This window comes from Durio zibethinus, chromosome 10 (genome assembly GCF_047325235.1).
Source record: "Durio zibethinus cultivar Kanyao isolate XHJ-2024 chromosome 10, ASM4732523v1, whole genome shotgun sequence".
Taxonomy (NCBI): domain Eukaryota; kingdom Viridiplantae; phylum Streptophyta; class Magnoliopsida; order Malvales; family Malvaceae; genus Durio; species Durio zibethinus.
In genome coordinates this window covers 21040372-21056991 of record NC_143171.1, presented here as the reverse complement: position 1 = coordinate 21056991, position 16620 = coordinate 21040372, and the positions used below count along the sequence as shown (strand labels likewise).

The window sequence follows — 16620 nt, the reverse complement described above, 5'->3', positions numbered from 1 at the left end:
AGCCATTAAATAGGTAACAATATTTTTTGGACGATAATTGAGAAAATATTAGAAATTAAATTAGTTTGTAATTTTAATTTTGAAATTTGAATTATTGATTATGATCAAAACACATGACATCATTTGACATTATTCATGTATAAAATATTGCCCTACATGCATAGACTTATTTCTTTTTTTTTTCAAGTTAATATGTTGAAGTTATCTTTTGTGTGTATGTGTGTATATATATAAAATAGATTGTTCTAGTAAATTAATATGTTTATATAATTATAAATAAAGATTAGTAAATATGTAAAATTATTCATGATTAATTAGCTTTCTATTTAAATTTTGATTTTTTGAATTAATAATCAAATTAATTATAGCTAATTTATAAAAGGCAAAAATATTAGTATTTAAACATAATTAATTTAGTCATAATAAATTATTTTAAAATTAATTATATAATCAAATTCATTAATTATAAAACACACAACGTTTACTAATGATATTTCATATGTAAAAAAAATAACTTATTTACATAGGATTTTTTTTTATGTTAAAAGTTTTGACTTATATATATATATATATATAAGATTTGAAATTAGAATATGAATTCATTGTCAAAAAAACTTTAAAGTTTAAATATAAAAATGAACTAAATAAAAATTTAAGAAATTGACGTGATATTAACTCCTTTGATAGATTAGATATACACCTTTGAGACGTGGTTAAACATTAAACTTTTTGTGCAATTGAAATGTTTTTAATTATGGATTATTTTTAACTTAAAATAATTGAATTAGTTCTTGGTTGTATTTATTTTTATTATTGGATTTTCTTTTGGCACCATCAATAAGGTTGCAAGTCAAACAAGTTTGTTTCTTGTTTTCCCCTTTTCATAATCTTTAAGTATAAAAAAAAAAGTTGTTATTTATTTATTTTTTACAAAAAAAAGCCAAAAGATTGAAGATCTTTATTTCTTTTCAATTTGAATTAAATGAAATTCATTGAAATATTTATACTTATATCTAAATAAAAAATTAATTCATATATAGTACGGTTGACAAGTTAATTAATTATTATAAAAATTATTTTTGCAATTAAAAATTACCCAAAATGCAAAAAAAACAAAAAAAAAACAAAAAAAAAAAAAAAAAAAAAACAAAAAGGCGAAAGACGGACCCCAAGAAATAGAGATGAGTTTTAACTGTGAAGTCAGTTGGAGTCGCAGCCGACCCTCGTGCGATCTTTGTCACTTTATTCTCTGTCTAAACTCTAAGTACTCTCTTTATTTTGGAAAAAGCTAAAAGAAAGAAAGAACAAAAATGGAGAACAATAACAAGAACATGGGAGAGCTGAAGTCCCTGAATAAGAAGCAAGTTCAATTGTTTTACTGTATGGAATGCGAAGAGCTTGCCCGTAAAGTTGCTGCGCACTCCCAACTCATTACCCTTCAATCTATCAACTGGAGGTACTCACTCACCTGCCTGAATTCGTTCTTAAAAATCTTTATTGCTTTCTTTTAAGAATGAATCATAATTTTCGTGTTTTCTGTTCTTTGGGTTTTTTTTTTTTTTTTATGTTTTAAGGTGGGTATTTTTCTATCTTGCTTTTGGTTTAATCTGTTTGTAGAAAGCTTGAATTTTGAAAAATATAGTTGATAAAAAATATATATATGTATGAAAACTAAAGGGTATGATCAGATTGGGGTGTTAGGATAAGTGCAAAGAATTCCATGAATTATGTTGTAATAGAGCATGTGCCCTCCCCCCTTTTTTACTCTAAAGAGAATAGCAAAAACTTATGCTTTTTATTTGGATGGAAATTTATGAATTTTTTTGCTTTTGCATTTTCTTTATATTCTGTAGTTTTATGAGATTCTAATCAATTTCCTGGTGTGTTTACTGCTGGGCTCTATATGCTATTATTTCAGATTTGTAATTCATGCCATATTGTAAATGTAGTTCTAATAACCTTGCTACAGCCTACGAATCATAAGCCTGGATTCAAGGGGGTCTGTTTGATAGTAGAGCTTGAAAACTTTTTGTCAAGATTTGAGAATATGCAGTCCAAGTCAGTTAGTTCTAAACACACTCGTAAGTTGGTCAACACTCAACGATAGACCATTGCATTCAATTAGCTGGAAAATCAGCTTCTTTTGATGTTTTAACTATTTGATTTATCTTGAAAATTCAACTTTGCCTCAAGAACATTTTAACCTGTCTATGTTCTTACTTTCAAGCCCTTAACTGAAACTGAGCCAGTCTGGTGATAGATACACGTCACCCAGTAGTAAAGTCTCCTATGAGCTTGCTTGGAACTTCTTTACTTATGCCATTTTGGGTGACTCCATCCCTGCTCCCTTCTTCCTAACACAAACACCGCATAAGAGTGCATCATTTATTTTTTTTATTTAAAAAAAGTTGTGAGGCTGACAACAACATTATATTGCCATTGGACTTCTCACCATCAAAAGAAGATGCAGATGTCATTCATGTGAAGTTCTTCACATTCACACCCTTACCTCAATTCAGTAATTCCCTGGCAGCAGCATAAGCATTCCATAGAATTTTTATATCTTCTATTTGTTTTATTTACACTTCCTTTGCAATTTTTGCATGTTGACTTACCATGTATTGTCTAGCTTTCTTTTATTGCTCATGTCTGTATCATGACAAATCAAGAATATTAAAGCCTGTTTTAGAAATGAGGGAGAGAAAAGAGATGGAAAAGGGGGGGGGGGGTGGAAGGGACTGTTGGAGTTTCAGCTTTTATTGGCATTTTTAATAGTGACCTGTTGTTTTCTGTATTCAAACTTCCCATGTCCACATACAAGATAAAATTCATTACTCCTGTTGGGATAATGAATCCATGCCTAATTTTGGAATGGGTTTGGCAATCTGGAAGCAGCCTTGCATGCACATTTGTGCTAAATAATTATAGTTAGCATATGCTTTGCTAATTCTTATATTCAGTATGACAATTATTGCATTCTACTGCAGACATAAACATTTAAATTGCTCGTCTTTCTCATTGTTGATACCACATAAATTTCCTTTAGAATGTTCCACTTCATATGATAATAAATTTTAAGTTTTTCTGCTGCTAGGCTTGATGCTAGAATTGATTTTGATAATATATATTTGTTAAAATTAAGGCTTTAGAGAGCAACTTGCTAATCTCCTGGATTAGCCTTTCATTATATAGACAATACTAAGTGTGGAAACTGAATGTATATTGAAAAACTGCTTATCTTAAATTATACAAGAATCTTAGGTTTATATACAACTAACTAGGGGTTAAACTAGGAAACTAAATCTTCCTTAATTCTAGGGATACAAATACTTAATTCTAGAGATACAAATATAAATATACAGATTACAAGATTATAACCAGCTGTAAATAAGTGTTTTCCCACACTCCCCCTCAAGCTGGTGAATATGTGTTTTTCATTCCCAGCTTGAAAATAATTTCTTGAAATGTTGCACTGCTGAGACCTTTAGTCAACACATCTGCAAGTTGAACCTTGGTTGATATATAAGATGTACAAATCAACCTACTGTCTAGTTTCTCCTTTATGAAATGCTGGTCTACTTCAATGTATTTTGTTCTGTCATGTTGCACAAGATTGTGTGCAATGCTTATTGCAGACTTGTTATCACAGTAGAGTCTCATTGGTCCATCCCACTTGATCTTCAAGTCTTCTAGGATAATCTTTAACCATAGTAGTTCACAAATTCCTTGAGCCATTGCTCTGAACTCTGCTTCAGCACTTGATCTTGCCACCACATTCTGTTTTTTACTCCTTCAAGTCACAAGATTACCACCTAAGAAAGTGCAGTAGCCTGAGGTGGATCTTCTATCAGTTACTGAACCTGCATAATCAGCATTTGTATATGCTTCTAGAACTAACCCCGAATTTCTTTTGAATAAGATACCTCTCCCAGGATTGGCCTTCAAATAGTGCAATATACGGTAGACAGCCTGTAGGTGCACTTCTTTAGGACTATGCATAAATTGACTTACCACACTCACAACATATGCTATATCAGGTCTAGTATGTGAGAGATAAATGAGTCTTCCCACTAATCTTTGGTACATCTCTCTATTTACAGCAGCATCTTCATTAGCTTCTCCAATTTTATGATTAGGATCTATAGGGGTATTTGCAGGTTTACATGCAAGCTTCCCAGTTTCCTTCAGAAGATCCATCACATATTTCTGTTGTGAGATAAAAATACCATGCCATGAGTGAGCTACTTCAATTCCTAGGAAATACTTCAATCTCCCTAGCTCTTTTATCTCAAATTCTTTAGCCAAACACTGTTTTAGAGATTCTCTCTCTTTTTCATCATCTTCAGTTACAATTATATCATCAACATACACTAATAGAATTGTGACTCTCCTTGAATCAAAGTGCTTGATAAACAATGTGTGATCTCCTTGACTCTGTTTATATCCCATTGCTAGCATCACTTTAGCAAATCTCCCGAACCAAGCTCTAGGAGACTGTTTAAGGCCATATAAAGCCTTTTTTAGCCTGCATACTTTGTTTGCTTCTAGATGATCTCCAAATCCCGATGGAACCTTCATATATATTTCTTCTTCCAAATCACCATGTAAAAAAGCATTCTTTACATCAAATTGTTGACGCTGCCAATTGTAATTTGAAGCCAATGATAACAAAATCCTAACTGTATTCATCTTGGTAACTGGAGCAAAAGTTTCCTGGTAATCCACTCCATAGGTTTGAGTGTAGCCCTTAGCCACTAACTTGGCTTTATACCCTTCAACAGTACCATCTGCCTTGTATTTTACAGTGAAAACCCATTTACACCCCACTGGATTTTTTCTTTTAGGCAACTTTACCAGTTCCCATGTGTGATTTTTCTCTAAGGCCTCCATTTCTATTTTCATGGCTTGCCTCCATTTCTCACTGGATAATGCCTCGGATAATGTAGTTGGAACAGAAATAGTGTTTAGGCTCACAAGAAAATTTTTGTGGGATGGTGAGAATTTTTCAAATGACACAAAATTAGATATTGGGTATAGTGGATACTTGGTACATTCTCTGGTTCCTTTCCTAATGGCAATAGGCAAATCATAATCACTAGTTATAGTTTTAGGAGATTCATGCTCATTTTGAGAAACAGAGTCAAAAGCTGTAGTTACCTCATTTCCAGAGTTAGGATCAGGTTCTTGGACTAGCATAGGTTCAGGATCTGGAACTTTCCTTCTTGAGTACACCTGTAATTCCTTCATAGAATCAAGAACAATATTATCCTTTGTCACATCTTCCGTATTTGGAATGGGTTCAGACTCAAATTCAGTGTTTGACTTGGGCTTAGCAGAAACGGGTTTCGACTTAGAAGAATTAATGGGTGTAAATGTTGAAGAAGGGGGCAAATCAAGCAAAAAGAAGTCTTTATCCTTATCTTCCATGAATGAAGTCTTCCCTTGAAGATAAGGTTGAGTAAAAAATGGTTTATTTTCTTCAAAAGTGACATCTGCAGACACATAAAATTTTTTGGTAGGAGGATGATAGCACTTATATCCTTTTTAAGTTGAAGAATACCCCACAAAAATACACTTAATCGCTCTTGGATCCAACTTTCCCCTGTTATGACTGTGAACATGAACAAATGATGTACAACCAAATATCCTAGGTGTGAGATTGTTTGTGGTATTGAGGTTGGGATAAAATTGTGAGAGTAGTTTCATAGGAGTTTTAAATCCCAAAACTCTTGAAGGTAACCTATTTATAATGTGTGTGGTAGTGAGAACAGCTTCTTCCCAATAAGATTTAGGTACATTTGCTTGAAAAAGAAAGGCTCGGGTTGTGGCTAGTAAATGACTGTTTTTTCTCTCTGCCACTCCATTCTGCTGTGGAGTATTAACACAAGAGGACTCATGGATAATCCCTTCTTTTTGGAAATAGGTGGATAGACTCTGGTTGAAGTAGTCTCTTGCATTATCAGACCTAAATCTCTTGATTCTTACTCCAAATTGATTTTGGATCATGTTTTGGAAACTTAAAAATACACTATTCACATCTGATTTGGATTTAAGTAAAAAAACCCAAGAGACCCTAGTACAATCATCTATGAATGAAACAAACCATCTCGCATCAGAAATATTAGGAATTGTAGAGGGACCCCAAATGTCACTATGAATCAAGTAAAAAGGAGTAGAACTTCTTTTGTTACTGATTGAAAAAGACACACGTCTATGTTTTGCAAATTCGCAAATATCACAATGAAAATCTTCAACATTTAATTCTTTGAACAAAGAAGGAAACATGTTTCTCAAGGTTCCAAAAGAATGATGTCCAAGATGAAAATGATAAAGCTAGATTTTGTCTTTATTGGAAGATTTTTCAGAAAGAAATGACAAAGGTAAACTATTTTTTATACTACTTGTGTTATTTGATGTCTCAAGATAGTATAGTCCATCCTTCTCCTTAGCAAATCCAATCATCTTCCCCGAACTCTGGTTCTGAAATTCACAATAAGAGGGATAAAAAGTTACTTTGCAATTCATATCTCTGGTAAGTTTTTGTGTAGATATCAGATTAGTAGACAATCCAGGAACATGAAGAACATTTTTGAGAACAAACGAGGGATTAACTTGAACATCTCCTAATCCTGCCACTGTGGTAAGTGAACCATCAGCAACAACAATTTTCTTATTACTAGGACACGGGTTATATGTACTAAACTTTTGTGGGGAATGTGTCATGTGGTCTGTGGCTCCTGAGTCAATGAGCCGAGAACTCGTAATAGGCTTAGCCGAAACATTTAATCCATGAGAACCAGAAGCTTTACTTGAACTAGAAACTTTACCCAAAGAACATACCATAGTAGGCTTTTCAAGGATTTTCAATAAGTTTCTCGGCTTTTCAATCTCTTCCCTGTTCAACTCTCCTTGTTTTTGAGATATCTGTAGTACTCCAGTGATTTTTTCAGTTAACATTTTCTCAAATTGGGTGATAGTGATATCTTTCTTTGAAAGGGTTCGACAATAAAGGCCTAAACAGAATTCGGCAATGAAGGCCTAAAAAAGTCGGCAATAAAGGTTGAAAATTTTTCTTCCCAAGAAGAGCCTAAAGCTCTGATACCATGTGGAAACTGAATGTATATTGAAAAACTGCTTATCTTAAATTATACAAGAATCTTAGGTTTTTATACAACTAATTAGGGGTTAAACTAGGAAACTAAATCTTCCTTAATTCTAGGGATACAAATACTTAATTCTAGAGATACAAATATAAATATATAGATTATAAGATTACAACCAGCTGTAAATAAGTGTTTTCCCACACTAAGGAAAGAGAATCAATTACAAATTACACATTAGTGCTCCCAATTAATCCCTCCTAAACTGTCTCCCCTGGAATATTCTCATAATATTCCAACTCACACACATGTTTACACTAACACTTGCTTTCAAGCTGGAGCATGTATATCAGTCGTGCTTAGCTTGTTACATATATAGTCAACTTAAACTCCTGGAAGTGATTTCATAAGAATATCGACTGGTTGTTCCCCTATGCGCACATGCTTTAATAATATTGTTCCACTCTACAACTTTTCCTTAATGAAATAACAATCAACTTCTATATGTGTGGTTCTTTCATGAAATATTGGATTGAAAGCAATACGAATCACCGCCTGATTATCACACCATAACTCTGTAGGGGTCCGAACTGAAAGCCCAGTTTCATCTAAGAATTGAACTATCCATAATATTTCTGTTGTAGCCAAAGCCATGGCTCTATACACTGCTTCTGTGCTAGACCTAGCAACTACTTGCTGCTTCTTGCTCTTCTAGGACATTACATTACTCCCAAGGAATATAGCATAACTGGATGTAGAGTTCCTATCCATAGGAGAGCCTACCCAATTTGCATCTACATAAACCTGATTACCCCCATCATTAGTAGAATTGTAGAGTATTCCCTTTCCAGGATTTCTCAACAAATATCGGAGGATGCACATCATTGGTCTCCAGTGAGTCTCTTTAGGAGCTGCCATGAATTGATTTACCACACTCATTGGAAAAGATATATCAAGTCTTGTCATGGTCCGGTAATTCAGTTTTCCCACTAGTCTCTTGTAAAGTGTGGGATCAGTAAGTCAAGTGCCATCTTCTGGAGAAAGCTTAATACCTAGATCCATCTGTGTGTCACTTGGCTTGCCATGGAAGAAGCTTGCATCTCTAAAAAATATCCAACACATACTTCCTCTAAGATATAAAGATACCTTTTTTACACCTTGCCACTTCAATACCTAGAAAATATTTCAATTAACCATCCTTGGTCTCAAACTAGGACTTATGATACATCTTAAGTCTGTCAATTTTTGCACTATCACATTGCTAGTGATGATGATATCATCTTCATACACTCTCAACAATATAAGGCCAGAACTTTGCTACATATAAAATATTGAATGATCTTTCTCATTCTGTTGCATGCCAAACTGAACAAGAGTTGCACTAAATTTGCCGAACCACGTGTGTGGAGATTGCTTTAGATCATATAGAGATCTATGCAAACGGTACACCTTCCCAGACTCCCTTTGAGCAACAAACCCGGTGGTTGCTCCACATATACCTTTTCAGTCAAGTCACCATGTAGGAAAGCATTCTTCACGTCCAATTGATGTAATGCCCATTTATGTGTAGCAACAAAACTGAGGAATAGGCGAATAGATGTCATCTTTGACACTGGTGAAAAGGTATCAAAATAATCTACTCCATATGTCTGCACATATCCCTTTGCTACTAGTCTTGCCTACAATCTAGCCAATGAACCATCAAGATTCAATTTTGTGGTGTAAACCCACTTGCACCCAATAGCTTGCTTTCCTTTCGGTAGGGAAAACAAAGTCCCATGTATGGTTGGTTGGCCTCTAGGGCCATAATCTCATCCTTCATAGCCTTATGACATCCTAAATTTGCAAAAGCATCATGAAGAGTATGCGGCATAGTAATAGCATAAATTGTGACAATACAAGTTTGCAGTTGAGTAGAAAGTCCTTTGTACGAAGGCGTGTATAAAGGAAAATTTTTGCAAGTTCGCGAATCTTTTCATAGAGCAATCGGTACATCTTCAGCCATAGAGTCTCAAGGTGGATCCATTGACGGAGGGATTGTCTTGATAAGGGAAGTTTCCGTAGATGGATCTATGTAGGTCCTTCTAGTGTATGTACGACCAAATCGAGTGTCTGAGCATGCCTCAGAAGGGGATGCATTAATCGGTTTGTTATGTATATGATAGATGAGAAAATCTTTTTCTTCTAGTATGATAGGTGATGGATGAGATTGTAGTACCAAAGGAAAAGGAATCGACTCATGAAACATGACATCTATCGAAATAATAAAGCGACCCAGGTCTGGAAAGTAGCATCGATACCCTTCTTGGACATGTGAATAACCTAGGAAGATACACTTAAGAGAATGTGGGTCTAATTTAGTGCGGCCTAGATGAGTATCAGTAACAAAACATGTGCACCCAAACACCTGAGGGAGATTGAAATAAGGGATGATCAGGACATAATGCTTGAAGAGGAATTTTTCTTCCGAGAACCGAGGGTGGCAAACGATTTATAAGGTAGCATGTTGTGATGACAGCTTCACTATAGAACACTTTAGGGACCTTCATTTGAAACAAAAGAGCTCTAGCTAGTTCCAACAAATGGCGATTCTTCCTTTTGGCAACCCTATTTTGCTATGGGGTATTTGTACAGAGGACTGATGAACAATACCTTTTGCATTTAGGAATTGAACAAACTCTGTAGAAAAATGCCCTCCCTTATTATCACTTAGTAAAATTTTGATTGACTTACCCAATTGATTCTCTATTTCTACATGAAACGTAGTAAAGACAGAGAATAATTTAGAGTGGCTCCACAACAAATACAACCAACAAACTTCTGAATAATCATCAACAAATGTCACAAAGTATCTATAACCTGATTTCGAAATAATAGGACAAGGCCTCAATACATTAGAATGAATCACAGCAAAAGGAAACTTTTCTCTTTTATTAAATTGAGGTCGATAGGACACTTTGTGCAGTTTAGCAAACTTGCACCATTAACAATCAAAACCAAAAGATGATAAATGAAGACACATAGCTCGTAAAGTTGACATAGATGGATGACCAAAACGACAATGAGACTCATAAGCTGATGACAATTCTCCTGAATATGTCATTAATCGAGACTGTATCTTCTGTATGTCATCAAGCACATAAAGACCTTCGATCCTTCCCCTACCAGTAGTCTACTTTGTCAATAGATCTTGAAAAACACAATGAGTAAGAAAGAAGGAAACAGTACAATTTAAATTCCTTGTAATCTAATTGATTGAAAGTAAGTTAAAAAGAGAAGGACATGTAGCACTGATTGTAAAGGTAATGTGGATATAGATCGAGCGTTGCCATTTCCCACACTATCTATAGAGTTTCCATCAGCAACCAAAACAGAATGTTTCCCCACATAGGAGTATATGAATAAAGAGTACCTGTAGTACCCGTCATGTGATCCAATACTCTTGAATCAATCACTCAAGTCCTAGGGGGGGGGGGGGGTTGCTAGGCATGCGGTAGATTTACCTTGTATAAAAGTTGCTGTTGGAAAGGAGATCGAAATCTGATTGTGAAGCATCTGAATAAGCTTGTCATACTCATCTTGGGATAATTTAACTTCTTTCTCATCTTGTTGTTGGGGCTGAAGTGCAGCATTAGTTGGATATGCCTCTGATGGGCTAGAATTGCCCCGAAGCTGTTGACAAACATTCTGTAAGTGTCCATGCTAGCAGGACCGTGGGTCTCCTCTACCACTTCCACATCTTCTACCTCGTCCATCACATCCTTTGCGTGGTGCTTGCGCTTCACGTTGTGGGGCCACAAATACTACCCTGTCTTCCTGTGGAGGATCATACTGAGTGACCTTGCTCAGGCACTTATAAGCATCTAGTAAAGAAAGTGAATCTTTGCCTGCTAACATCTAAGTGCTAGCACAGGCATACTTGTTTCTCAATCCTGCTAAGAAAAACACTACGGCTAGAGCCTTTTGTTGCTCTTGGTTTGTCTTTAGATTGATAGACAAGGGCATGAGTTCATTAAACTCGTCATATACCTCCTTGAACGGAGCAAAATATTCTCTCAAGCTCTTATCGGACTGCTTCATTCTAGACCATGCCTAACATTTGAGATCTTCTATCAATTCGCACAATTTGCATAAACAATTTTTAAAGCATCCCAAAGTTCCTTACTTGTAAAGTATTGATTGAACATCACCTTGACTTGTTCCATTGAGTTGAATAATTGTCCAAGTACTTGATTGTCCTTCTGCTTCCGTGCTGCATTCTCCGAGGTTTCCTTTGCTGGCAGCTCACTTGTCAGAAATTGAGACTTTCCACGACCTCACAAGGTCACCAACACAGTCTTGCTCGATGACAAGTAGTTGAAGCCATCAAGTTTCCCATCCGACAACCGTGAGCCCGTGATAAACTCTTGAGTTATCACCTTCAATGCGGTTGCCTCTTTTTTTGCCTTGGCCACACATCCTTCTTCCTCTAGAACATAACTGGTAATCTTTCAATCGGGTAACACAACCCCAAATCAACAACCAGGAACTCTGTCCCTTGTTCTGCAGGCACGCTTTACACTGAGAAAACTTGTCTCCCTTAATCTATCATTCACGAAGAGGTTGCAACCCTTCTTGCTGCCTTTGAAAATAAGGGGTGGCCTTCTTTCAACTAATGAGGGACTGGTGAAGAGGAAGGAAAAGTTTTAAGTACATAGCTTTAGGGTTGCGAGATCAAAGTTTGTAGTAGCAACGGCTTAGGGGACGATGCAGGGGCTATCGCAGAGGGGTTTGGGGAAAGAGAGAGAGCAGGGGGTGGCGGCTGCTAGGGTTGTGCTACTGGCTCTGATACCATGTTAGAATTAAGGCTTTAGAGAACAACTTGCTAATCCCTTGGATTAGCCTTTCATTATATAGACAATACTAAGGAAGGAGAATCAATTACAAATTACACATTAACGCTCCCAATTAATCCCTCCTAAACTGTCTCTCATGGAATATTCCCATAATATTCCAACCCACACACGCATGCACTAACAATATTTAATTTTTTTTTTAACATGGAGTATTCTTATATGAAGGAGAAATGCTGAATTTCTTTCATTTGCAGGAATTTTGATGATGGATTTCCAAATCTTTACGTAAACAATGCACATGATATCCGAGGCCAGCATGTTGCCTTTCTTGCATCCTTCAGCTCCCCAGCTGTAATCTTTGAACAGCTTTCTGTCATATATAATCTTCCGCGACTGTTTGTTGCTTCCTTCACATTGGTGTTGCCATTCTTTCCAACTGGCTCCTTCGAGAGAATGGAAGAAGAAGGAGATGTAGCAACTGCATTTACCATGGCAAGGATTTTGTCAAATATTCCCATATCTAGAGGTGGTCCCACAAGTTTAGTCATTTATGACATCCATGCTCTGCAGGTTTGTTTTTCGTGCAATGAAAATATCATATTTATTTAAGCTCCATTTGATAAATGCTTTTACTTTTTACTTTTTGCTATTTGTCTTTAGTTTTCTATTGAAATTTTATTTTTTGTTTTTTCCTTTCCATTCAATTTTTGCAAAAGAAAAAAAAAAGGTAAAAAGCAAAATTATTTACCAAATGCAGTGTTGTTTAGCTTCTGCTGAAGCTTTTTATCAGATTCATCTGGAAAGTTTTATTTAATCTTTTAGCAGTATGATGCTAATAAGGAGTACCTTGTTTTAAGACACTTTAAACATAGTAAAAATCGTAGTTCTTATAATCTCATTTTGGGTCATTTGGCAGTACTTCCCTTCCTTTCATATCTATCAATATATCTTAATTCAGTCACTTCATTTGTTGCGCTTATTATACTATATGTGATATAAAATTTTTTTAGCTTTGAACTTATAAATGGCATCTAGAAAGTGTTTCTTGTCTTTCGTTATGTCTCATAGGATGGAGCTGGGATGTATGTTCCTAACTAAAAAGGTCAGTGTGAGAGAAGGAGAAAAAGTTGAAATTGATGTTCTACTGCAACATCTAAAGCCTTGGATTAGCTATGCCCATAATTATGTTTAATTGTAATTGTTCAAGTATATTTATAAATTACTTATTTGCAAATATGCATGCACTGGGATAGAGAATGTATAGGCATTTTCTATTCATCTGTCTCAAGTTTATTCATGCTGACATACGATGGAGGAAATATATGGTTGCACGAAGAAGCATGCATTAGATGGAGAATTTCATTGTTTTGAGGAAAGGTGGAAGTGAAGTTCTAGTTTTCAATGACCTTTTTTTTTTGTTAGATACATGTCTTTCCCATACTTATTTTATTTATTTTTAAAGTGTGGCCTGTATTTTGTATTTGGGCCTTCTCCTGACTCAGCCCAAGTATTTTGTACTCCAAGTCATTACTATATAAAATGTCGTGTTAGGTCTTTTGTGGAGAGAAGAAGACCCATTGGTTGTGTTTAAGGCTTAGATTTTTTAGTATAAATATCTTATAATCTCCACTCTTCTTCAGATTATAGTGAATTTTCTCTTCATCTCTTCATGTGGACATAGCTATCAAGTCAAACCACGTAAAATCGGTGTTCTTGTATTTGATTCTTGTTTTCTAGCTATTTCCATTGTTGTCTTGATTCCATGTGGGCCTTGTCACAAAAGTTTTGTCTAACACGGAAAGGAGAAGAGGGTATTTGAAGAAAAGTATGTCAAAACATTGGAGCATAAGGTAGCTTCTTTTAGACTTTGGTTCCACTTAATAGAAAAAGCAGATGGTGAGGGAAAGATACTTGCATATTTTTTCTCATCACGTCCAAAATATAAGGTGATAGGTCCAGAAACAAAATCCTTTGGCCAACAAACAATGACCTCAGCTACTAGTGATCAAATATTCAGATTGTTGAATTTGGTTTCAATGTATGAACCTCATGGAAGATTCCGAACACAAACTAAGGATTATTAACATTGATGTTATCAGCGTCAGGGTTCACTGAAGGCCATGGCCTAGGAAAGTGATAGATTGTTTTGTTTGTTAAGTAGACTGATAGTTTCTCCCAAAAGTTTATTTATAAGCATTGTAAAGTAAAATACAGGGAGCATCAGGTCAACTGATAGGTGATTGTTGTTTCCAAGTTTTATTTTAGATTAAATTTGTATATATAATATTTAATATTTTCAAACACAATTATTTTGTAATTCAGTGGTTGAGGGACATGGTTCCCTTGGTTTATAGTATTCTCACCAACATATTGGTTTTAGGAACGTGAGGATTGTTTTATTTCTTCTCATAGTTTGACTTGTTCCTTCAAAGCAATATCAAGGAAAGGCTTGTATTTTTGCTTTCTTTCTCAGTTTATGCTTAGGGTCATGAAATTTTTTGTTTGGTTGTAAGGGGGCTTGATCATTATTTGTTAATTTTGCTTATGATGTAGGAAAGATTTTATTTTGGAGACCATGTGTTGCCGTTATTTGAGACTGGGATTCCTCTTCTAAAGCTTCGCCTTCACCAGCTTCCTGATGCTGATAATGTAAGTAAATCACCTCAAAATGTTGTCTGTGTCAAATATATTTTTTTGTGTTCATGCGCTGGTCGGCATCATCATCTACATGATTTCCCCCCTTAATGTTGTTGTTATTCATACGTTAGGAATGGTCCCTCATGCTAGGTTTTTACATCCTTTCCAATTAAATTGAAGTTGTTTTTCAGATAGTTGTTGCATTTCCGGATGATGGAGCTTGGAAACGATTTCACAAGCTGTTAGATCATTTTCCAATGGTCAGTTTGGACTTTTACCTAAATTAAGTTACATTATGTTTCATGCTCATTTAATGAAGGTACATGGTAATTGATTGGCAGGTTATCTGCACAAAGGTTCGTGAGGGTGACAAGAGGATAGTTCGGCTCAAGGAGGGAAATCCTGCCAATTGTCATGTGGTGATAGTTGATGACTTGGTGCAATCTGGAGGCACTCTTATTGAGTGCCAGGTACTTGTAGTCCTATAATCTCTTCTTATTTTTTTATATTTTTTCCTTTATTTCATTATTGTTCTCGTAGAGGTTGCCATGAAAAAAAAGTTCTTGAAGCCATAACAAAAATCTCCTAAGAACTAAGTGGGAATCATATGTTTAGCTACTGATAGACATGTATTTCACAAATATTTTTATCAACTAATGTGTATTTTTTTCCCTGTTGAAAGATTTTGATGGTCATGTGTTTTTGACTATTTAATGATCTGAAAAGATCAAGAAGTAGTCCTATAATGGACATTTCACTTATAGACATTCTTCGGGCCTTGGACATGAATAATATGGCCTTAACTGCTTCTTCATGTCCATGTTATTGTTCCAGAAAGTTTTGGTAGCTCATGGTGCAGCAAAGGTGAGTGCATATGTCACTCATGGTGTTTTTCCTAAACGCTCGTGGGAGCGATTTACCAAAAAGAATGATGGTAAGTGCTTCAACATTCTCATCTCTGTTTCTTTCTTTCTCCCTCAACTTATGTTGTCTTTGTTTCTACTTTGATTCCATTTTGCGGAAGGGTCAGAGAAGGGATTTACCTTCTTTTGGATCACGGATTCTTGCCCCCACACTGTTAAAGCCATAGAAAACACAGCTCCATTTGAAGTTCTGAGTCTTGCAGGATCAATTGCCGAAGCTCTACAAATTTAAGCAAATATTCCAGTTTCCAAGAGTCTCAAACTGTCTTCTTCTCAGGTATTTGAGATTGTTAGGAATTTTGATGCTGAAACTAAGAATGCAGCATCTTATCAAAAACTGTTAAAATCTTTTTTTTTTTTCTCTTTATATAAAATTATGAACTTGAATAATGTTAAAAGTGATATCCTTATCACTCTATCCTTTTATCAAACAAAAAAATTTCTATATTTTGTTAGACTCCTATTAAAAGAGACTACATAAGATGAGTTGTATAAGTGCAGTTACAATTCAAAATTACGTGAAGCCTATCAAAATTTTACATTGGAGATCACATTTATAAATGGTGAATTTTTACATAATTTTTTTTTTTAATTATGATGGAATAATTATAATATTATATTAAAAATAATTTCAAGTGATGTTCTCCGAAAAGCAATACAATTTTTTTTTTAAATGTTTACAAGATAAATACAAGGATAATTGTAGTTTAAATTGATACTAAACTTAGGATTATGTTATCTACCAACAGCTGTAACAATTTGAATTGGCTGTTTTCATTTGGTCTAGCTGAACAAATATTTCCTTTTTTTTTTTTTTTGCAAAAATGATCATAATCTGAAAAAAAGAAAGGTTCGCAATGCTGAAATTTAAATTAAGGCTACTAAATATTAATTTTAAAAATAATTAAATGAAATAGCGAATTAAACTTTTAATTCATATTTCAAATTTTTTTCTGTAGCCATTCATACCCCCACTCAAATGCGAACGATGGTACAACACGCAGGTTATATATTTCCAATTTCAATTACACATACAATTGAATCTCTGAAGCGGATTAAATAATGTTTTCTGCAAACCCCCTTATTTTCCAAGTAATGTTTCTCAAATAATGTTTAGTGAAATAT

The 16620-nt window shown here is 34.8% G+C and overlaps 1 protein-coding gene across 2 annotated transcripts; it reads left to right on the top strand.

The window, feature by feature from the left end:
* The first annotated feature begins 1182 nt into the window (after nt 1-1182).
* LOC111291904 (ribose-phosphate pyrophosphokinase 4) lies at nt 1183-15942 on the top strand. Of its 2 annotated transcripts, none has more exons than XM_022884030.2 (7): nt 1183-1456; nt 12190-12505; nt 14489-14584; nt 14764-14832; nt 14914-15042; nt 15407-15506; nt 15597-15942. In XM_022884030.2, exons 1-7 carry the CDS (start codon nt 1311-1313, stop codon nt 15725-15727), a joined length of 987 nt encoding a protein of 328 aa, XP_022739765.2. In that variant the 5' UTR covers nt 1183-1310; the 3' UTR covers nt 15728-15942. The 2 variants fall into 2 exon arrangements, with proteins under 2 accessions (XP_022739765.2, XP_022739766.2); XM_022884031.2 differs by having other exon boundaries at nt 1184-1456; nt 15603-15942.
* Nucleotides 15943-16620: the final 678 nt, after the last annotated feature.